Here is a 24,870-nt window from a genome sequence, read left to right as displayed (position 1 = left end):
TCCCTTTTCTTAACATCTGTAGATCTTCAAAGTTGTGAAGGTGGCGTGAACAGCTGCTACTTTTCTTGGGAGGCCTCCAAAGGAAATGAGTCTCTTATAAATGAATTCCTTGGGATGCATGCATCTGGGAACATCCTCCTTCACTTTTTTTAGTTTGTTATAAATTTGTATTTTTATTGCATTGATATATCACTACATCAAATTAAAACGTAAGAGGCAAAAATCTGTGAGCTCAGAGTCCAGCCATTAATGGGAATACAAGGAAGAAGAAGATACATGGATCCAACCCCTTGCAGATCTTTGCAGAGACCAGGAACATTCCTCTTGGGGGGTGGAGACCAGGTCTGTAGTAGCTTGAAAGAGTGTGGGTGAGAGCACAGCTAGAGAGCTAGCCAGGTGCACAGAGGGGAAGTACACTGTGGACTGCCTGAAAGAATGGTGAGCTGCTGTTCCAGTATGTGCTCCCCAGGAGCAGCTTGGGTATGTAGACCTTTTGGAAGATGTCTATTAAGAAGAGACTCAGAAAAGAAGGGTCATCTTCCTATACACAGAGTCATCCACACTTGAACAGTCTCAAAAGGAGTTTGAGTCCAATATTATGGAAAAGGGCATAAGATGTATTCCAAGTACTGTTTTTCTATAAAATATTAGCACCAAATTCCAATACCCTTACTCACAATTCACTCAGCCACTAGTCCTGTTGAAATCAATGTAATTCCTTTTCCTGATGCTCTTACACAACATGAGTAAGAGCATCAGAATCTGTCCCTTAGAGATCTTTAGCAGGTAATATTACATTTTTATTTAATCTTTGCAGTTCTTCTTGTGAATATTTCACATATATTTTGTAAAGTTATGTTATATTTGGTCAGCCTTGCACATATCAATATACTGTTTGCATGGAGATCAATTCCTATGGGCTAGGCAGTTGGTATTCTGTGACTACTGCTTATTATGCTAAACAATAATTTCACTATTATCTTGTCATCCTCTCCTCCAACACCATAGCCTTGTTTGCTGTATGGATGTAGTGTCTCTCAGCATATGTTAAGATTGTAAATTCAATAGGAGATGGGACATCTTTGTGTGTGTGTGTGTACGGTGCTTGGCACAATGGGGCCTTGATCCCCACTGGGGTTTCTAAGAACTACCAAAACACTTACAGTAATAGGCCAGTTTCTGGCTACCAGGCTGCTGTAATTTATGTCAGGCCTGGAGAGGGGCTACAACTTTCAAATCACAGAACTGTAATCAGGTCTCTGATGATGCCTTTCTTCTCTGACAAATGGATCTCAGTGCAGGAGAGAATCTGGACCAATAATCATAAACCAAATTGGAAACTAATAGAAACTATTTGAGTGTGATTGCCTTTCAAACTCACAGTAATGCTGCTCAGGTATTTATGTGCTATATTATGTATGTGGATTCTTTTAGTGAAGAGAAATAAATTATAGATTTACTGTACTGCACTGCTTTTACAATTAATTCAACAGACAACTGAACAATTCCCTGAAGGATCTGGTATTAACCACTACTTATGAGTCTGATTGATTTTCTTTAGGTAGTTTTTGACATAAAAGCACATTTGGGAGTTCTTAGGTTGCATCTCTCTTCATGCTGCCTCTCTGTGCCATATTCTCTTTTAATTTAACATGACTAGCAATTTTTTCAGGACCATGTTGTACAGTGAGGGAAAAATACTTTAATTTATGTCTAAGTATTGCCCTTTTGTAGTTTCTTTAAATGTGCCTCTCCTTATATGTCTTTATATGTCTGTGGCTTTCCTATAAACAATCTCCTTTAAGACTGATTCCAAGGAACAGGAAACATAATAGTCAAGATTATTTTCACAGGGTTTAAAAACCAAACACTTTTGATTGCTTGTTATATTGTGGGCTCAGTATAGAATGTCATTTAGATCTAAGTATTGGGACTGTCTTTTATTATGTGTTTCTACAGAGCTCAGCACAATGGACCCCCATCTGTATTGTGGTTTATGAGCACTTTTGTTATACAAATAATAATTAGGATCATCTACTAGCATGACTTCTAAGAGCAGTAACAATAAATCATGGATAACTGGAACTGAGCTTCATAATTGCAGCTACAAAAACCAACCTAATGTTGTCAGTGCAAATACTCATTATATTCTTCCTGTTTATATTTACAAAAGTGCAAACGGCCAATGTCATCTGTTCAAACTGGAATTCCAACAAATGGCAGTCTCAAATGTTAAAGTTACAAGAATACAAATGTAATGTGACTACTGAGGTTTTCCTGCATTACAATCTTACCTTCAATTTTCTCATCTGGTGAAGAATGGAAAGGGGAAGGAGAGCTTGCCCATTAGTCTGTTCCCAAGATGAGGAAGGAACAAGTCAGCTATGGATTTTAATTTGGTCTGTTTCTACCCTATCAAATCTTGCTCACCCAGGGAATGCAGACTGGCAGTATATTATGCTCTGCTGAAGGCTGAATATTCCTATAGGCCTGTGCAAGGTGCAGCTTGTGTACTCAACTAGAGTACAAAATTATTGATGGAGGTTGTTCTGCAAGTTAGAATAATGAACTGTTTGAAAAAGAGGTTTTGATAGCATCTCTCCTTGTTGTTAATTGTATGTGGTGCCCTATGCTGGGAATATACAGAGATCCAGTCAGGCTCCCAAGTGGTCAGATCAAAGAGGTATTGCAAGTAATGGTTGGTATGCCAGGGTCTGGGGAGGTCTTGGTGTGATCTAGGTCTCAGTGAAGGCATCCAGATATATGCAAAAGCAACTGAATAACTGTAGTCAGAGAGCCCTTAAATCAGGAAGAAAAATAAACAACAAACTATGCATTACACTCTTTTCATTTCTTTATTATGGACGAGATTTCCAAAGGCACAGATGGCAGTTAGGTGCCCAACTCACATTGGAAGTTAATTGCAATAATAATTTATGCATTTGAAAATCTTCCCAATGTCTGAATCAGTCCATGTGCTTTAAACTTATTAGAGTATATGTTTCTCACTGAGAGCTCTGTACATTCTGAATTTGAAATTCAAAATCCAAACTGTTTTCATGCGAACAATTTCCTTGGAACCAAAAAAAAAAAAAAAATCACAATTTTATCCCACACCTAGATCAGCTCCTCTAGAACTGAATAGATTTCCTCCACACTAATGATGCAAAATGGATTTTCATTTTTCAACAGAAACAGCAACATAAATTCACACTGTCCTGAGAGATTGGGGCAGCACAAAAGTAGTATAAAATCACCTTTGCTCGACCCCATTCCTCAACACGTGGACAAGGACTGACTCTCTTGGCTTGCAGATGAGCTATGAGACAGAAGTAACAGCTTGTACTTCTCAAAGAAGCCGAATATTTTAGTTAGACGGGCCTCTGGAGGAGAAAGAGCCCATCAGTCACTAGACCAAATTTTCTGCTAGTGTCAGTTAGTAAGCTGCACCCATTGACACCAGAAGCAAATGTGGTCCAACATGTCATTACACATCTATTCGGAAAGGAACAGTGTATCATATTGCATAAAGAAAAACTATGTTAAAAGACTGTTACTTAGGTTGCAAAGTCAAGCAGTTGAAAATTAGGAAATGCCAGATTTATTGTTGCCTCTGCAACCTTAGTTCTGCCCCCTGCTATCTCCATTCTGTGCATTGAAGAACCAAGGGGTCCTGTGCAAAATATTGTATGTGATCATGTAATTAAAGACTGCATCAAAAGGCATATGCAATAGGGGGTGTACTGCCAAAATTGTCCTGAGGAATGAAACTCTACATCAGGGAAAGAGAAAGGAAGCAATTTACTAAGGTCACCCACCAGGCCAGTGATAGAGATCCGAACAAAACCCAAGCTTCCCAACTCCCAAGCCAGTGCTCTACCCACAAGGCCCAATTCTGCCTGTCCAGTGCTACCTACTTTAAGTTGCTTGGCACAAAATTCTTACCTGCAAAAATTCTCTGACATTTGAGCCCAAGACACGTAGGATTGTGTCATAACCAGATTCTTGACAGAATACAAAAAACATCTTCCCAAACATTTGAAGGATTTCCCCAGCATTAAGATCTATTTAAAATACAGAAAACTTGATTCATTTAAGGCATGCATTTGTTTGTACTTTGCTAGTAATTTTAGACTCCATTTTATGATACAATAATTATAATGTAAAATGAGTTATTTTGCATATTGTATTTTCTATCTGCAATCCAGAGAACATGCTCCAAAAGCAGTAGACCAGATCAACCCCACCACAGAAAAAAAAAATATCCAGGTAATTTTTCCATCCACTTTTCCTCCCTCCCAACAACTATTCCTCTACTCAGTAATAAGCAGTGGTTTCACCTCTAACCCCACAGAACCCCAAAGATCAATGCAAGCCAGATTTATCTATGCAAAAACAGTGCATTCTTCCCCAGAAGCCATGGTCTTATGGGTTCAGTGGCTGGTTGCTGATTCACTCTCACTGCAGAGATAGAGTGCAAATAAGATAATAGGGATAATACTACACCTCTACCTCAATATAACGCTGTCCTCGGGAGCCAAAAAATCTTACCACGTTATAGGTGAAACTGTGTTATATCGAACTTGCTTTGATCCACCGGAGTGCGCGGCCCCGCCCCCGGAACACTGCTTTACCGCGTTATATCCGAATTCGTGTTATATCGGGTCGCGTTATATTTGGGTAGAGGTGTACCTTTCTAATTCCAGCTCAGAGCTGCAGTAGCTGAGTCAATGCTATCCAGATTGATGACCTAGGTGGAATGAGGTGTGCCCTTCACAAAAACATTTTCATATTGGTCACCCTTGTTAGTAATTTCAGCAGAGAAGCCAATGATTAAAAGGACATGGAGACTGAACTATACTATCTAGAGGTCATCAGGTGGTTGAGGTACAGTACATTGAAGGGAGGGAAGGAAGGAGGGGGGACATGGTGGCATACTGTAGTGCACTGCCATTGCATGTAATATTATATATGTCTTGTGCATAAAAAAAGGTTTTCACTTTCATGAGCTAGCACTCTTACATATATCATAAGCATTACATTCATTCTAAAAATATAGAAAGAAGAAACTGATTTTAAATAAACATGAAGAGCAATAACTCGTTTTCTGAGCCAGTCTTTTTTCTAATCATAACCACACTTTCACTTCCTCTGTGGGGTGGGGAGGGATAGCTCAGTGGTTTGAGCATTGGCCTGCTAAACCCAGGGTTGTGAGTTCAATCCTTGAGGGGGCCACTTGGGGCTCTGGGGCAAAATCAGTACTTGGTCCTGCTAGTGAAGGCAGGGGCTGGACTCAATGACCTTTCAAGGTCCCTTCCAGCTCTAGGAGATGGGATATCTCCATTATTTATTTATAAATCCCCCTGTTGCACATATTTGTGTCTTTATTAATCTTACATATATAATTTAATAGCAAACTAATGCATTAAAGTTACAGAGAAAATAGTGACCTCACTACAGGAGGCCTGACCCATTAAAAGCAGGTATAATTTCTAAAAGATAGCCATATTACTCACTAAGGACTTTGCTTGCTGCTGCAACCAGATCATATGTTTTGGAATCATCATAAATTATTCTGACTAGAAACTGTCCTTCTTCATCCAATTGTGCCTCTTTCCTAAAAGAAAACAGAAGGAAAATACTGTCATCAAGAATTAAGACTTATGCACTGAATATATAAGTCAATTACTTATAATCTGGAATATGTCTTTTAAATGAAATAAGTTTGTTGGCTCCACCTTTGAGAAGTTGGTTAATGTTCAACATTTAAATTACACTAAGAAGAGATCTGTTCCATATTTCACTGTAATTAAGGCTTAGTACAAAACTTCTACTCCCACTCTTATCCTGAAAACCATAAATCATTGGGAGAAAAAAATCTCCTTTAACAATAAACAATCCCACAGAAGGAGTTATTCAGATAATAAAGACAGAGTGTAACATTTTAGAATGGGTTATTCTTAATATCCAATAGACTGGAAAACTGCAAGAAATAAGATAAAGAGAATATACTTCGATATAGGTTTGTTCTGAAGATTTGTTTAATAGACATATTATTTCATAGTTTGTATAGTGCCTAGCACAACTGGCTTCTAGGCACTAACACAATACAAATAATAAAGAAATAACAACAAATCTGTGCTGCTGTTTCATTCTGAGAGTGCTCCTAGGACAATGCCACAAAAATTTAGGTAACATTTATTGTAATTATTTATTGCTATTTATAAGGGAAAAAAACATTTATCTGAAAACTATAGGCAACACAAACAAAGCAAACCAGCAATTAAACCCAGCATGTCTGCATATCCCTAACAACCTTCAATAAATAAGACACACAACCTCCAGCAACACACTCTTAATAAATAAATCAAGACATCCTGTTATTATACAAAAATCTCAGCCCCCATTAAGCCCCTCCCTCTCTAACAATGTATCCACACTAGAAAAAAATGTGTGCTCTAGCTAACATATGGTAAAATCCCATTGAAGACAAAGCAGTTTATTCTTTTCACATGTGCAGGTCAAGCTAAACACTGGAGGGGGTCTAAGGTTTACTTCAACCCGTTAACAGGAGTGAGAACTACAAACTGCCTTGTCCTCACTGGGGTTTTACCAAGTGTATCACCTAAAGCTTGGTAAAAACGCATCTTTTTTTTTTTTCTAGTGAAGAAAAGGCCCTAGGCAACTGCTAACCTTCCAAGCAGGGCTGTTGTTGATGCCCATGCCAGATGCACATTTCATACTGCTGCCAGGTTAAAAAAAGGTGAAAATAAAATGAAAAGGAAAGTAGGAGAGAGAACAACAAACCCTCACTTTATTTCCATAAATATAACATCAATTGTTTCTTTCAGTTTGAACACTGAGTCAGCAGCTTGCCTGATAAGCAGCCAGCTGTCTAGCCCGACTGCTTCTTTTCTCTGGGCTGAAAGATAATAGGATTTTTCACTACAATCAATGTTGTTCTTCCTGTGGGGTCAATTGTGCCTTTTAGGCACAACCCTGTCTTAAGGGCAGTAGAGCTATAGCGGACTCCCATGCTTCTCGGTGTTCTGCCCTCCCTGAGCTCTCCAGTATGCCTGAGCAATATGCACGGTTGCACTATCCTCACGTTGGTGCAGAGGGGTGAAATGGTCCCAGTCCCACCACCTTTGGGCAACAAGCACCTTCATGGGAACAAAGAAGGAGCAGTCCTTGTGCTCCCTAAGTGCAGGAACAATTACAGTCTCTGGCCCTGACATGGGGTGTGGAAACTATGGGAAGGACTTCTTGCACTTTCCCCCCTATGCACCTGTGAAAAGGGCTAGACATAATCTGGCCCCATATTAGCTCATCATTACTGGGCACTGCTTTCTTATGAGGTGGACATGTAATTGGGCACAAACTGTTTTCAGCTATTGAAGTTCTAGTGTGTTTCATCAGATGGCTTTGGTTTGGTATTTCTCATGTTTTGCATATACCCTCCCCCCTTCTTTTCTGAATACAGTTATTTTTACAGTGATTAATTCTCCTTGTGTGGGCTTGCCTGTGGTGATTATTGAGAGAGACACAGTGTTGCTTGTAGGAATGGTGATAAAAGAAGGGGTATTTATAAGTCTTTGTGTGCTTTAATTTATACACTAGATTATATTTCAATTCAGAAAACTAATGTGATCTCTCAAGGCATTAAAATAATACCTTACAGTGTGGAGGGTCACACATACTTTATTAAAAAGAAAAAATATTCTTCTGTCTATACACATCTAAGTATAGCACTTCAGAAAAACAAAGGAAAACAAAAGAGGCAGGCAAGTTTAGAAGAGAACTGGTGAATTACACTTTTTTAAGTGATGAAAAAAAAAAATCCAGGGAAAGAATTGTTCAGGAAAAACCACAGAATTAGAAGAAATCATAAGGAAGAAAATGATGAGGTAGATCCTAATAGTGACTCAGCAAAGGTCATGTGAGTCCCATGGATTAAGGTAAGGAGAGAGACATTTATCTTCTCAAGTTTGGAGCCATCATCCTTCTAGTTTACAAACAAAAAGGAGCCACTAGTAAGAATGAATTACTAGTATTCCTAGTAAGAATGAAAGGCTTTTGTTATAGTGGGGTGATAGCAGAACCATAGGTAAGTCGAGACAAGTTTACTGTTATCAGCCAATTATTTTACGTGCTCTTAGTTTCCATTGGCCAATGGGTGAAAAAAGTATAAAGCATGGTATAGATCTACTGTATAAAATCCTCCAATCCCCTTCCCAGCAATAGAATAATGCATCTCTCTAACAAACATCATAAAGTGATGGTCCTCTGATCAAATCAAAATTATGTTAGATTGTATCTTAGATTCTAAGTTCCTCGAATTGGCATTCATCTACTTAAAAATGAAATTATGTAACATGCTAATTCTTTACATGAGAGATAGGAATTAAACAAGCAATCACAAATTACAGTTGCATTAGACAGCCATAAGAGAATGGAAATATTTCTATTAAAGGGCAGAAAGCTCTGAGAAGTATGTATTCTTGTTCAGAAACCACACTGTAATATTTTTAAAATATTCATCTATTAAGGAACTAGCACTCCTGTGAAAACCTTGGGGCCAAATTCTTAGATGACATATATGGTGCTTAAGTGTGTGGGGCCTGATTCTGATCTCAAATTGTGTATTTCTATTGCCTTCAAAGAAGTTACTCTGAATTTACACTCTGGTTAGTCATCAAAAATCTCTGCCAATCTGAAGTTAGTATTCACTGGAAGTCTTTGAGCCATCTTCCTCTTTTTCATCCTTGCCTTCCTCTACTCTTCTTCAACCTTATTTTCCTATTCCAGGGCAACAGCTACAGTATACAATCCAAGGATCTGTACAAACTTTAATTAATGACTGATTTGTCACAACTGCTATGTGCGGTAAATATGATTATGTTCATTTTGTGGACAACACAAACAAGTAGAGTGGTTTGCTCCGAGCAATGCAATAAGTCAGTGGAAGACCTGAAGTTAAAACCATCCTATATGGTATTCTATAGGATGGTTCAGTTAAACTGCTGAAAGGCTATCATTTTCTATTGAGCTCTACAGGACATTCCCATAAGGGCTGACAAAGAGCCATACATAAACAGGGAATACTGACTGCCAAATGCAAAAAACAAAATAAAGTGATAAAAAGAAAAATATATTTTCTCCGTCATCCATCAGTTGTGCTAGCCTTAGGGGTTATTTGAACAAACAGGAGGTTTTTTAAAAAGCAGGCAGAAGTATCATGTTTAAATTGGCAGTGTCCATTTAACATCTTCCTCTTGTACCGCAAAAATAATGCCTGCTGCCCAGTCCCCTCATTCATTCCCTAGGTGAGGCCAGATCAGCCAGTCCACAGGATAGCAAGTTTCAATGACTCCTGATCCAAGCTGAGAAGCAGAAAATGAAATCTCCAACACACTCTGAAACTTTCCCTTACGCCCTCTAGTCCTTTGTGTGCCAAAGCATAAAGCAGAACACACATGCATTTGGAAATGAAACAGACATCCTTAAAAATATTACACTCTCACACAAGCTGGTAAAAACTTAATTCTTCCATGCATTGAAAATGTCACTGTAATCTGGGAGAACACTGTGCTGTGAAAAAGTGGTAAAAGCCATCTATAAACAGTTTTAGTATCTGTCTCTGATACGGATTGATACCACCACATTCCACATACTTTAGGATATTGTATATTTCCTTGCTTCATAAATATATTCCCAAAGCTTTCCCCACAAAAGTCTCTAGTAACTAGACTAAATGAGACACTCTCGGATGTTAAATGGCTGCCCCATAGTTCCTACTTATTTGAAACTCCTGGCTTCGAAAGTTGGACTCAGACATTTACAGACAGACAATTGCTGGTGTATTTAAGCAAATGGAGAGGTAGAAGGAGCCTGTGACAGAAGTGGTAATTTCCTGCAATCTTTGGGAGATCTCACTGAATTAAATTTAAATAGCTTTGGAGTTCACTGTATTATAAATACAAAGTTTATGTATTATTATGGGATAGTCTGTAACTTCTCTAGGGAGATGATGGCCAGTGTAAACCCTCGGAAATGATATGAGCTTCAAAGGACTATTTCAAACAATGTGCCAGGCAAGAAGGAACTTCTGGGATAAACTTCTGCGACAGCAACTCTTTGTAGTGATTATACAGTGTGAACGCTTAATAGTTGTTCCTGTTTTGTAACGTTTTATTAGTTTAAGGGATATTCCCTGTACATGTCATGGGAAAATGCCGCTAGAATTAGTAACTATTTTCAAATGGCAAACAGTGTAATGGTGCCACTTGTATATTTGTGGAGGCCTTTTTGCCTACAAATTCATAGCAATGTAGGTTATCTGATAATAAGTTTGCTTGGGGGTACATAGTTTCAATAATGCTGCAACATATTTGGCTACTATTTCAATATTCACATACTGCAAAACTTTAAGCTTACCCTTTACTAATCAAAACTATGCCATACACTTTAAAACATGACGTCAGTATTACAGCTTTCCTTCACTTTTAAGTACATCAGTTTTTAAACAATAATAATTTAATGATTGTAAAAATGGGTAGATTAATGGCTCTAATAGTATAACAAGTACAGTGCAAGCAATGCCAATTTTCACATGAACCTCAGTCCACTAGGATTGGGATGAAACCACTAGCATATGCACATGAGCCAGTGAACAGCAACAAGATAGTAAAGACTGTCTATCCTAATTGACCAGGACAAACCATTACCTAAAGGCCACACCTTCCTCATCCAATTACCCGTCCCGAGCCAACAAATCACCCACATTTTTAATATTACCAATTGAAAAGTCACACCTTATTCAAGTGTAACATTGAGAAATATTGTTTGGAAACCAGGGTACATAATACTTGAAGTCAGGCAATATGATCTACGATACAGGGCAATATGATATACTGTACAAACCTCTGAATGAGGAGCCTGGAGGCCTGGGTTCTATTTCCACCTTTGCCACTGACCTGCTGTATGACCTTATGCAAGTCACTTTACCTCCTGTCTCTGGTTCTCCTCTTATCCCAGTCGTTCTCAATCCGCAGCCCGCTTGTGGCCCAATCAGCACACAGCTGCATCCCATGTGACATTCTCAGGGCCATACAGGTGGTATATATACATTGTGTGGATGTGGCCAACATAACACGTAGAGAGCTCTGCATATGCGGCCCACAATGGTAAACAGGTTGGGTACCACTATCTTACCCTTTGTCTATCTTGTCTATTTAGATTGCATGCTATTCAGACCAGGGACTGTCTTTCACTGTGTTTGTCCAGTGCCTAGTACAATGGGGCCCTGATCCCAGTTGAAGCCACTAGGTGCTATGGAATAATAAATAATAATTTGATTTCAAACTAAGCAGACAAATAGCAAAATCTCAAAAGGATTCTGTTAAAGGGCATGTTCACGTAAGACCACCTTCATAGAATGTTGTATAGTCAACCAGGGAATTCAAAGCAGTTTAAGGTTCTATGTGGTACACTAGTTCCACCCATGAGCTTTCAATTAACCTCTACTGAAGTTTTGTGCAAAGATCATGGGAAGAGCTGGATAGAAAATTTGGAAGATTCTAGATTTAATGAAAAATGGGCAACACTTTCCTTCAATAATTTTGCTGAAATATTTATCCCCATTTTTGACCAGCTCTAATTGTGAACAATAGTTAGTATAACAGTGATAACCTGGAAATTTTATGCAAATTGTAGGATCTGACCACAGAGGTATTAGCAGTGGTAAACATGTAATGATTTCTTAAGAGACTGGCTGGTTTCCAGCCAGTAGCAACAATATCTGGCGAACTCACAAGTGCAGCTGTGGTTGATTTCTTAGCAAGTTAGCGACATTATTGTAGCAAACTTTTAACTTTTATATGCGCTTTTCTTTGAAAACAGCTTCCAAGCCAAACAGAAAAAGAACAGCAACGTGATTTACGATTTATGTCACCTTTACATTTCTAAAAACAAAAGAAGGGTGTACTTCATTCCTAACTAGGGGAACATACTAAACTTCAAAAACTCCAGTAGACAGACGCTCTCACTTCTTGCCCAAACTGACCCCCAAGATAGGCACATCAGGCCTGATTTATTATTGCTCTGAACTTGGATAGCAATTTACACAATTACAAAATGTTACCAGATCAGATAACCAGCAGTTTATACCTACTTTACACTCATTTTGCACTCGTGTAAAAGGCTAAACAAATTGTGGGGAAACAGAGACTCAGACTTACGGTCTTCTGAGGTTCATTAGTGCTTTCCCCAACAACCCCTTCCCCTTGCCCCCATAAATCATCCAGGTCAATCTGAACAAGGAAAGGTCAGCCCAGTATGCAATAGGGAGAAAAAATAACTTGCCTACTGTACTGTAGGAGATAGCAGAGCTGACAGGGGACTCATATAAGGCTTAACAGTGATCCCATTCAAGTCAATGGAAAAGTTTCCAGTGCTTAGAATGATGCAGTATCAAGCCCTAAATGAGCCTTGCCTCAAATTGATCTAGAGGGAAAGAGAGAAGAAAATTAAGGGTCCTTCATGCCTTTTGGAAAGTGCTGTCATTCTAGCAGCACAGAAAAACGAATGTCTTCAGGTGCCTCTAAACATTCTCCATGAATCCTTTGAAAGTTTGTAGTTTTGTGTTTGAAAACATATTCCCATTATTAGATTCACTGTCAATGTTAATAATTTACAAAGAGGGATGAAGACTTAACATTTGGACAAAAACTGTCTTTAAAAAATGAGAATTTCCATCATTTAAAAAAAAATTAAATTACTGATTTCTTGTATTTTTATTTCACTTGTAGAGCATAATAGGTTTACACTGCAAAGCACAATGAGACATGACCTAGAACAAATTCATTTTTGCTTAGTACAGAGATCTTAATTAGCATGCATGGCAAGTGACTTGCTATTAGCATGAAGCTGTAGGATCCTGAAAACATAAAGGTATTATTTGCTTTCTTTTGGCTGGGGGAAAGGAGCAGTTTGCCATCCATGAGAGACCTTAGAAGTAGCTTAGTCTGCCAAGATCTCATCCTACATTGTTTTTATATATGTGTCTCTTACACATTCGGTATTTCATACACAAGGTGGATATTTAATGTATTTTTTGCTGTGGATCTGCTGAATTTAAAGGTAATTAGAGTAAATTATAGTCAAGTGAAGAGTTGCTTCTGTTGGATATCCTTTTTTCCTTTGATTTCTGTACTTGCCATCCAATTGTGTCCTATCATGAAGTTGAAAATAAAAATAAAACCTTTCTTTAATCAAAAAAACTTCTTTATAGAATAGTTACTTATATTTTGCTTTCAGCTAAATAATTATAAAATATTATCGATATATTTAGAAAAAATGGTGGTACAAATCTGCTAGAAATAAATATTTTGTTTTCTGAAGCTGTGCAGGCTTCTCCGTGACATGATATGTACTATACAACCTTGAACAATTAAATTATTGTTTAGAAGCCTCTGACCTCCCCTTTACAGATCATCTCGTAAACTGAAAGCCCAGCTGTCTCTCTTCCTATCTAGACTGTGGTCCTGAGAGCATACACTGTGTATATCACCTTAAACACCTCACATAGAACAACATTTCCAAAATCACTCCTAGAAGTTTTTGCACAGTAGGTATTGTTTCTGTTGGGATTTTTGCCACCATTGTGCTTTACTATTCCTGGTTTTCCATGGATGCTGGGAAGTAATTTCCAAGGATGGAAAAAATGCTCATCAGGATGACTACACTAGACAAAATAACCTTAATGATATAATAATGTACTTAGACATTGGGCATGATTCTGATTTCATTGACAATGGAATAAATCAAGAGTGAGTAACAAGTAACTGCACTAAAATCAATGGAATTACAGAGGTGTAAAACTAAAACTGGCATAACTGGAATCAGGACCTTTGCTTCATACCAAATGCATTCTTTAACATTTAAATGATAAAATTACTGACTGATGTATTACCTTAGAACAGTGTTTCCCAAACTTGGGACACCGCTTGTGTAGGAAAAGCCCCTGGCGGGCCGGGCCGATTTACCTGCCCCGTCCACAGGTTCAGCCGATCGCGGCTCCCATTGGCCTGGATCCGCGAATCGTGGCTCGGCCCACGCCGCTTCCACCACCTCCCATTGGCCTGTAGCAGCAAACCGCGGCCAGTGGGAGCTGCAATCGGCTGAACCTGTGGATGGGGCAGGTAAACAAACCGGCCCGGCCCGCCAGGGGCTTTCCCTACACAAGCAGCATCCCAAGTTTGGGAAACACTGCCTTAGAGATTATCTGTACCTTTTTTACACTAATCATCTTCCTTTCAGATGGTTCACTGGGGCACATTGTTAAGACATATCAAAAGTATTGATCTACCTAAAAAAACAAAAGACCTGTATGTATTCTAGATGGTCTGAAAATATTTTAAACATTCACTTGGGAAAAAAACATAAATTACCATGAGCCACAAGATTAAATAAAATGGGAATCTATCCAGGAAACTGACTTTCTGCGTAAAGTAAATAGGTGTATTTATAGATTTCAGAACTCAGAGTTGCTTCCCAGGTCTATGGACTGGAGATGAGAATGTTTAATGTAGGCTTTCAAAATAAGATAATCCTAGGAGATACAGTCAACTGTAACAAATTTACAAGCTGCATGTTACTACGCCAAATACTAAAAATATGATAAAGAATACAAAGCCAGTATTATTTTGCTTCCTTTACACAAGTTGACTGAAAGGAATGCTATTTAGAAAAGGCTTTTGTAAGCATTTCATTTGTAATAACTGATGTATTTCTAGCACTTTTTATCCCAATAGATCATCTCAAAGCACTGCACAAACTGTGGGCTAAAATAGCCCCCTACACAGTGAAACCCAGGAGATGGAGCGAGATGATGCAAAAATCTCTGGCTCATATTATGCCATCATTTCTTTTTTTAGCAGAAATGAACAGAAGTGCCTGTTAAAAATCAGATCTGCCCTCCACAAGGTTCCCCTAATAGAGTTTCCTTCGACGGAAAGTCAACCCCTTAATGTTACAGGTTTGTATATGAAAAGAATCACTTTACTCTTAATATTCAGGTTATTGTTAATTAATCTTTGGAATAATATGAATGAAAGAGTTTAATTTAGGAATGTAACTGGCTATCCATTAGTGCCACTTGAAACCACTATTTGAAAGAAAACTCATTAAATGTTAAAAGGGATAATGAAAAAAAATGAATTCCTCTATTGGCCTTTCACTAATGAAGATTTCATCCTGAATTATCTTTCAAACACAAAGGAAGTCAGTTCAGTAGCATCTTTTTTACACACTTATGGCTTTTCCAAAACCATTATGAGCTCAACTGAATAATTATTATGTCTGTCTTCTGCACTATGGAAACCCATACAATTGTAAGGGTGCCATGAAAAATCAATTTTCCACAACTTTTTGCAGACCACTGCAGTTAATTATATTAATTATATTAAGCCTGGACATATTTTGTTTTTTTTTTAATTAGGTCCTACATGATCCAAAATAAATATGGACTTTCAACCTAATCTATAGATAGAGTTTATTCTTTCATCAAAGTGCACTGATAGCAGACAATTAAGAATAATTAACATTGTATGTATGCAATGTCTTTGATCTTTACAAAGCTATTTACAAACCTTGAAAACTGTGTGCAGTTCTGGTCCCCCATCTCAAAAAAAGATATATTTGAATTGGAAAAGGTACAGAGAATGACAACCAAAATGATTAGGGGTGTGGAATAGCTTTCATAAGAAGAGAGATTAAAAAATACTGGGACTGTTCAGCTTGAAAAAAGAGAACTAAGGGGGGATATGATGGAGAGCTGTACAATCATGAATGGTGTGGAGAAAGTGAATAAGGGAATAAGGGATAACACAAGAACCAGGGATCACCCAATGAAATTTATAGACAGCAGGTTTGAAAACAAACATAAGAAAGTATCTCTTCATACAACACACAGTCAACCTGTGGAACTCATTACTAGGAGATGTTGCAAAAGCCAAAAGTATACCTGGGTTCCAAAAAGAATTAGATAAGTTCATGAAGGATAGGTCCATCAATGGTTATTAGCCAAGATGGTCAGGAATGCAACCCCATTCTCTGGGTGTCCCAAAGCCTCCAACTGCCAGAAGCTGGTACTGGCCACTGTCAGAGACAGGGTACTGGGTTAGATGGACCATTGATCTGACCCAGTATGGCTGTTCTTACGTTCTACAGGCAAATATTCTTCCTTCAGCTACATGGGTGTATGGGCATACAAGGCTGGAAGTAGAGAAACTCTTCCCTAGAGTGTAAGAGAATACTAACTAGGAGACAAGATAACACATTGGCCCGGGCTCAAAAAATCAGTGGTGGGACTTGCCAAGCTCCACCCACTCATAACTCCTAAATGGGATGCCACTCACAGCAGATTGTGCAGAGCTTCATATTTATTAATTATTATTATTACTTAGGCCCCATTGTGCTAAACATTGTACAAACATATAGTAAAAGGATGGTCCCTGCCCCAAGGGTTTATAGTCTAGGTAATATGACTGTTCATCTCTTCTTATGTGCTTTAATCAGCAGTGAAACTGTTCACAATGTAATTATATAAACTGTTGGCATTAGGCTTCAGAGTGGATGACCCTCTGTAAATGAACTGGGGCTGTTCATGCCATTGTTACAGCTTTCTTTCCACATCACTTCTTGCAGCCTCAGGCAAACATGATTGCATTGTTCTACATCTGGTTCATTTTTAAGGTTTTCTTCACTCTTGGAGACAAGTTTTTTAAAATTAAGTCTTAGATTTTAGGGGACAAGAGGCATCTATAAGGGAACATTTACCAGTTTGCCATACTGCCACAAAATGGCTAATTTCAAACACTGACAAGCATGATGAGCTTTGGCTGCAAGCATGCACTAAAGGGGAACACATTCTGTTCGCTGGAGCATCAGTAAGGTCTGCTCCAAAGCACATTCCTTCAAGTCTCCCTGAGTCACCTTGATGCTAATACTCCACTCAGACCTATACCAAGCGTGGTTTCAACAAGGCAGAAGGGTGTGTGTATGTATATATATATAGAGAGAGAGAGACACACACACATACACACCCTTCTACCTTGTTGAAACCATATATATGTAAAAACCTATGTTATAAGATTATTAATAAGGTTGCAAAGTTAAAAACTAAAAAGTTAGGAAATACTAGAATTAAGGTTGCCTGTGCAATTCGGCATACGCATTATGATGCTGTCTTTAATTACATGATCACATACTATTTTTTCCAAAGGGCCCCTGGTTCATTCAGTGCACAGGACAGATGGCGTTCAATTACTGAGTAGCTATTCGATATTTTGTTTTCTCCACATTGTTCAATGAGTGGTTCAGGCCTTACTTTTTTCATAGTATTCAAACTCTGCTCTGAATAAAGACTTAGTAATTTCCTCATGGGTCTTTCTATGGGGTCATCACTATAATATAGGAGTGCTTCACAAACATTAATGAATTTATCATCACAACACAGCACTTAAGAAAGGCAGTAGATCAGGGGTTGGCAACCTGCGACATACGTGCCAAAGACGGCACGCGAGCCAATTTTTGATGGCATGCTGCTGCCTGCCTGGGTCCTGGCCCCACTCAGCCCTCCCCCCCCCAAGATCTCTCCTGTGGGGGCAGGAGGCAGAAGCTTGGTCCAGCCAGCAGCCAAGCTCCCCCCTTCCCCGCTTCTTCCCCCAGCGTGGTGCATTCCTGCCCCTCCCACTCCCACTCCCTCTCCCTTTAATTATGTAATTAAAGACTATCATAATGCACAAGGGAGGTTACATGGGCAACCTTAACACTGGCATTTCCTAACTTTTGACTTCTTGACTTTGCAACCTTAATAATGTTCTTGTAGCATAGTTTTGTGTGTGTAATAAATACTGCATTTTGCCTTACTCTTTACTGCTTATGCATTGATATATATATATATTTAAAAGATGGTCTGGTTTTACAGCTTATTCCTTACCTGAAGTCATTTCTCTGAAGTGTTCACAACTGTTTGTTGTTGAGATAATCATCATATCAATTATGAGTATTGACCGTTGTGACATGAGGGTGCCCTATCGCCAACCCACACCTACCTCCACACAATACATCAGTGCTAGCCAGATACAGTGCACTTTTCACTAGTATTCACACCCTCGGAGGAATGGAATTTCTCAAGGGCTCCAGCGACAGCATTGATCCTCTGAAGCCCTTCCAGTGAACAAAGAGAAAACTTGCAAGATCAATCTATAGTTCAAATGCTCACTAAGCGATTTGAAGTGGGACTGACTTTTTGTTCTGGGTTTGTACAGCGCCTAGCACAATGGAATCCTGGGCCATGACTAGGGATCCTAGGTGCTACTATTACTGCTAATATTAATAATAAATTCACTTTGAAAGTTTTTCTTTTCTTCTTTGCTGCTGTGTGCATAGGACTCCTACCAACGTTACTAAGAATTCTCCATTCTGACTGGCATCAGATTAGACCCCTTTTGGTGGAATCTGTAATAATTAATAGTCCATCTAATTTTCAACTCAAACTCCAGTTAAATAATAATATAGCAGTTTTTATGATGGAATTTCAGGCAAAAATATTAGCTATTGGGTGATATGGCGGCTTTCGAAGTTGGCTTAGAGACAGCACTGAAAATGTGAGATAGTAGCTTTCTCATGGATCAATGGCAGAATTGTAACACCACCACAAAACACCTCAGGTAAGATCATATCAGTTCACACTGGGAAGTTTTTAAACATTTCTGGGGAGGAGCAGATTGGTTTAAGTCTTAATTTGGGGCTTCTCGTAACTTGGACTACCATGCAAAGGACTATTAGATGAGGAAGAACCACTAATTAGCAGGCAACCCAAACCTTGAGTCTGGGCATGCAGATGCCATACATCCATTTATTTCCCCACCACACAACAGGTGGGCAAAGAGGGGCAGGAAATGTCTGGAGCCTTGGCTCCATTGCAAATGCTGAGCATTGGGAAAGCAAATTACTCCCCCTCCTCCCCCGCCCCCGGATCAAGGTGGGGAGCAAGGAGGGAACTGTGGCTCCTGGGGTCACAGTAACATGCCACCACTTGCTATGTACATATTGTGACACATGCTTGTTCTTAGATTTTCTTTTCTAGGGGGTCTAGAATGGTATCACCAGATGTTTAGCAGCATCCTTTTGCAGTCAGGACAGGCTTCAACATCTGGTCTACTTTTTCTATACTCACCAGGTCATGTAACCTTGTTTTACGGGAACCTTTAGCATAGAAACAGAAAGAAGACAAAGATTTCATTTGAATAATTTTCTTTACCTCCAGATAACACGCTTGGCTTAATTTCACAGAGCCAAGTATTTCAAGACCTGCTATTTGGGAAGAGGATCACTTATTCTGCATTCATTTTAAAGGAGACTGTAAATGATCTTGTTGTTGTGATGAAGAGCTTTGCTGTGTGTTTTAATAAGACATTTAAAATCTCATTCATATTTTTTTTGGAAATCTCACTCACTGAAAGTGTCACAGGTTGAGGGTCAAGCCTGGCCAAAAACTAGATACAAGAGGCCACAGAGGCACCTTTGATTTGTTTAAAGATAATCCAGCTCAAAGCCTAACCACAGTGGTGGAAGCTCAGGATAGACAATAATTTACATATTCTCTATTGGAAGCATTGCCTCCAACAATCCCATATGGTCTTAGGGCTTCTGAAACTAATGTGCACCTGTTTAAAGAGTACATCTCTGCTCATTGATTAAGGCTTCTAAGTGGTTACACACTTAGCATTGGAGAGAGGTGCCAGGAGGTTTTCAGGTGTGTTGGCAATATGGCCCAGCTGTATGTGACATCTGTTCTGCGGGAAATCTCAAAGTGTATCCATGTCTTTTTAATATGTGCTTGTGCCTGTCTTTTTAATATGTTTAATGTGTTGACATTAAATTCTCTTTAATGTAAAAAAAAAGGACAATAAAGAGTCTTGGGCATTGGTGATTGTCTGTTTGGCAGTTAGAGTTGCAGTGCACACAAGAAACATATGAAAGTGTAAAAAATAACTGGTACTGTCTACAGACATTATGGCTTAAATATTCAGTGCAAAACGTAGCAATTCTCATCAACATAAAGGAAGTCATAGTACTAAATTCCATATACCAAGCTGAAAACACATACCTGAATATGAAGATAACCCCATGACAGCAGAGGGGTAAATCCCAATGAGCTCATTTGTTTTTAGCAGCAGGTAACTAGAAAAAGGTATAAATGGCTAAACCAGATCTGAAATGGCCTTCTACATGTAACAATGACAAAAATAAGGAGTCTGAAATCTATTCTTCTTCTGAGAAGAGGAAGAAAACACCAAAAGCCTCTAAATATAAAAAGGAACTATAGCCCTAAATATCAGTTTATTTAGCATGAAACCCCCTGTATGCAGAATAATACAACATTGGTCTGCATACAGTTAATAATTTGTCCCATATCCAGAGTCAACTTCTTCAGAAGAAATGAACTGAAAAAGTGGATTAAAATGGCAAGCATGACACAGACCATGTAACTTTTAGTAAGCAAAGGAAAATATTATCTAGGAACATGTTTACTGTATTTTAAGGACAATCTGCTGAAGCAATGTCCATCAACCTCATGGAGACTTTCCCCCATGTGCACATTACTCTCCTATCTCATCGTACTCAGCTGAGTCCGTATAGGGAAGGTGGCATGACCCGTGCCAGGAAACTATTGAAAAACCGCACATTCTGAATTTTATGAGTGCCAGGAAGAGAACATTTATAAAATAGAAGTAGAATTAGCTACTGTAAATACTAAGGTGGGGAAACCAATGGAGGCTCTATAACTCAGGATTACATTCCATCAGCCAGATTTCAGCCTTTCCGTCATTTTTCTGGGTTCAACCTATGATCTTTTTATTTAGGACCTGTCATGTTAGTTCAGTAAAGCAAGGTTCCAGAGTTCTCTCAATTTGTTTTTTTTATTATTAATATTATTCTTTTGTAATTCCAGTTATGTATTAAAAATCAAGCCAGATTTCCACAGTAATATCATCAGTTTGTAATCTGTCAAGTCTCATCAAAACCTACTTCAGTTGCTTTATAAGTTTAGTTTAGTGTCTCTTTGTAGAATCCCTTGTTCTGTACAAAGCATGCTATGTTTTAAGTGCATTCTGTTTTATAGGTGGATGCAAAAGTACAGACCTAATCTTCCTGAGAGTTACACTGTGCGTCATCTACACACCTTGTTTTTCAATAACCCAAATTATGAGGCTGATGGTGGTTGCAAAGAAATGTTGAAGAGCTGTTTGAAGGCCAAGAGTGGAGACTTAAATTGTAATTGTGTCTATGTTTTGATGATAATGGGGTCAGCAAAATGTCACTCTTACAGCAGCATCAAAAACTCATCAATGATTTTCTCTTCCATTTCTATAGGGCAAAGCTTCATTCAATGGCACATTTGATCTTGATGGCTCTAAAGAAAACAATTTTCTGCATGCTCTGAGATGAACACAAATATTTTCAATTTACTACTTAATAACTCTTCACACACAAAAATTAAAATAACACTAAGGAAATTAGAGTGCCAGTTGAAAGGAGAACTATATCCCTAAGTAACTGAGGTAAACCTAAAAAATCCTACTCCTCATTTAAAATAACAGTATTACATCCTGGTTTTCATCTGCTTTTCTAAGATCCAGCATTATCATTAAGCCCAGAGTTAAAGAAGAAATGTCTTACAGGGCAAACTTAAAACTATATCATGCATTTATGAATGCAGCATATATCATGTCTTTTACCTATTTTTCTTATGATTTTGGTTACGTATCAAAGTAACTGTATTTGTGTTAAACAGAGTGTTGTTCCTCACAACCCAAACCATACTTCTGTCCAATCCAGCAGTGAAATCATCATTCAATATTTTGACACAATAATTATTTCCTTGGAAACAGACTAATGTCAGGTTTCAGAGTAGCAGCCGTGTTAGTCTGTATCCGCAAAAAGAACAGGAGTACTTGTGGCACCTTAGAGACTTAGGCCTGGTCTATACTACCCGCCTGAATCGGCGGGTAGAAATCGACCTCTCGGGGATCGATTTATCGCGTCCCGTCGGGACGCGACAATCGATCCCCGAATCGGCGCTCTAACTCCACCAGCGGAGGTGGTAGTAAGCGCCGCCGACAAAAAGCGGCAGAAGTCGATTTTGCCGCCGTCCTCACAACGGGGTAAGTCGGCTGTAATACGTCGAATTCAGCTACGCTATTCACGTAGCTGAATTTGCGTATCTTAAATCGACTCCCCGCTGTAGTGTAGATGTACCCGAAGTTAGCTTATGCTCTAATAAATTTGTTAGTCTCTAAGGTGCCACAAGTACTCCTGTTCTTCTTTTTGCAGACTAATGTCATTCAAACTAAATTTAGCCTTCCTTGAAGGATCAAGCAGAAGGAGTTGGGCTCAAGAAAGCTATATTATCTTTGATAATATTAATATACAGGAAAATACTTGCCATTTTACACAGTATTTCTTTTTGTATAAATATTTTTTCTTATTTCAAATTCAGGGTGAAAATAACCTGTTAATGTCAGTTTTATATAGTATTTTGTGTTTTGAATTAAGAACGTCTAAACTACAAATTCCACTTGAACTCCTTCAGGAATTTGCAAGAGATTTAATTGTTGTGTCTACCAAATAGAGTGATCTGACACCAGAATGTTAGTGGAGTGTTCCCATGTGGTGTCTGAACCCCCTACATACCCAACCTCTGTTACCTTACCCAAGAGTCAAAATAGGACCACATTCAGGATCCATGAGCAGCTGAGGTCAATTTCATCCCTAGGGTAATTCCATTGAAATCAACAGAGGGAGAATGAGTCAAGCCCCAATTAAGCTAAAATGGAGCTTACCCTGAATGAATTTGAAAATGCTGTGCTAACCATGTCAGAGTAAGAGGTTACTTTCTGAAAACCACTCATAGCTACAGACAGAGGTATACAACTCTGTATAATTAACAAGTTATGTATGCAATATCCAGCACAAGCCCAGAAGCAAAAGTGTGCCGTCAAAAAGGCTGCGTGCAAAACACCCAGTGCTTGTGAAGAAGATTGCCCCTTGTATACCCTGACTTGAACATACACATCAGGTGCTTGGTTTATGCAATTCCTGCTGAACACTTTTGTGGATGGACATTGAAAAATGTAAGGCTGCCTTATGGGACCATGTTAACTACTGTACACAGTGGGGGTTAAAAACACTTAACACTTTGTTTACAAACAAATTGCTAAATTTTGAAAAGAGTAAAAACAAACACTTTTTCCTAACACGGTACATATATCGTGTCCCTCACGGCACTCAGCCTAGCTCAGCTGCCGCTGTGTGACAGCAGGGATCGGGCTGCGAGTGGGGATGCGCTGGAGCCCCTGGACTCTCACCCGGGAGCTCAGCCTGGGATTTGCTGGCGCGTTTGCAACATTCCCACGAGCAACTGAGCTCGGATCGGCCCATTCAGAGGCTGCTGAGTGTGTGGAACCGACCTTGCTCCTTCCTTCCCACGAACCTGAGCGATGCTGCTCACCAAGTGCCAGCGAGCCGGGAGCTGCCGGGAGCTGCCTCTCGCCCCGCGGCCCTGACCCGTGTCCCCCGGGCTGCTACGGCTGCCTCCGCTCCCTCCCGCCCTGACAGGAGCGTGGGAACCAGCCGCGGCTGCCGCGGAGTGCCCGGGCGGGGGAGTCCCTACGGGGAAAGGGAGCCATGATCCGCACGGGAGCTGGCCAGGGGCGGATCGGGGCGAACAGCGGGGGGCGGGGGGGGGTATCTTGCCCCGAGGGGTGACGGCTCCCGGACAGAGCGAGCGAGCGAGCCGGGGCCCCTCGCAGCGCGCCGGGGGCGGCACTTACTTGATGTCCTCCCAAACCTCCGGGCCGTAATTCCGGATCACCAGCAGCTCCAGGGCGTGATTGACGAATCCGTACTGCGGACAAGGGGCGAAGGGTGGGAGTCAGTCACGGGCGTGCAAGCAGCGAAGGTGGGGGCAGGGGACAGTGGAGACACCTGGGAAGGGGTCGCTTATAGGAGCAGTGCGGGGGCGCAGTCATTTGCTGCGGGCGGGCCGGGGGAAGGAGACCAGCACTCCCCCTCCCCTCCCGGCCTGCATCCCCCGGTGCGTTATGGGGCCGATCATCCCGCGTGGGAGAAAATCCCCTCTCGAGCATCGCCCCCACAGCGGGGCGCCAGCCCCAGCCTGAGCCGCCTCCCCCAGCGCAGCACCCCTCGGGCATCTGCCTTCCAAGGGGGTTGCACGCTCCTCTGCACCCTCCCCCGCCATCACCCCGGCCTGCCCTCCCCGTCAGCCCCCTGCCCTCCCCTCCACCGCTGCTGCCCTGCGCCCAGCCCATCTCTTGGTTCAGCCTCCCTCCCCTCCGCTATAGCAAGGGCCGTAATCCGAGCAGGCGCGGGGGACAGGGCAACCCTGGGCAGAGAGGAAAGTGCCCACCGCCGCAGCTCCCGCGGCGCTCACCATTGCGCCGCCACTCGCTCCCTCCGCTTGCTGACGCCCCCTCCCCGGCTGCACTCAGCGACCGTAGCAGCTGCTCCAGCAGAGCTCAAGGAGAGCCGGAGCGCTAGCCACCGCCACCCCCGCGGCGCGCTGACTGCCACCTCCCGACAGCCAATCCTCAGCTCGGCCCAGGACTGGCTTCCAATCACAGCCAGAGGAGGGAATTCAGATGCTTCGAGGATGCTGCTCGGCTCGAGCCCCCGAGGGGGGAGACAATGTGAAGCGAAGCGCGGGGGGCGGGAGCGGGGGGAGCAGTGTTGTTCGGAGTTGGGGAGGGGGGCAGCACCCTCAGCGAAACCCTTTGCAAT

The 24,870-nt window shown here is 40.5% G+C and overlaps 1 protein-coding gene across 1 annotated transcript in view; it reads right to left on the bottom strand.

The window, feature by feature from the left end:
• Positions 1-24,672, bottom strand: part of GUCY1B1 (guanylate cyclase 1 soluble subunit beta 1) — a 52,759-nt gene extending 28,087 nt beyond the window's left edge. Inside the window, exons 1-4 of the mRNA XM_034772913.1 lie at positions 24,524-24,672; positions 23,904-23,977; positions 5,517-5,617; positions 3,946-4,064 (exon numbers count right to left, since the gene is read on the bottom strand). Of these exons, the coding sequence (XP_034628804.1) occupies positions 3,946-4,064; positions 5,517-5,617; positions 23,904-23,977; positions 24,524-24,526 (297 nt within the window). The 5' untranslated portion in view covers positions 24,527-24,672. The remainder of the gene's footprint in view (positions 1-3,945; positions 4,065-5,516; positions 5,618-23,903; positions 23,978-24,523) is intronic.
• Positions 24,673-24,870: the final 198 nt, after the last annotated feature.

Source organism: Trachemys scripta, chromosome 5, assembly GCF_013100865.1.
Source record: "Trachemys scripta elegans isolate TJP31775 chromosome 5, CAS_Tse_1.0, whole genome shotgun sequence".
NCBI classification, from domain to species: domain Eukaryota; kingdom Metazoa; phylum Chordata; order Testudines; family Emydidae; genus Trachemys; species Trachemys scripta.
The sequence above is the reverse complement of the archived record's forward strand: the minus strand, read 5'-3'. Positions and strand labels throughout refer to the sequence as shown.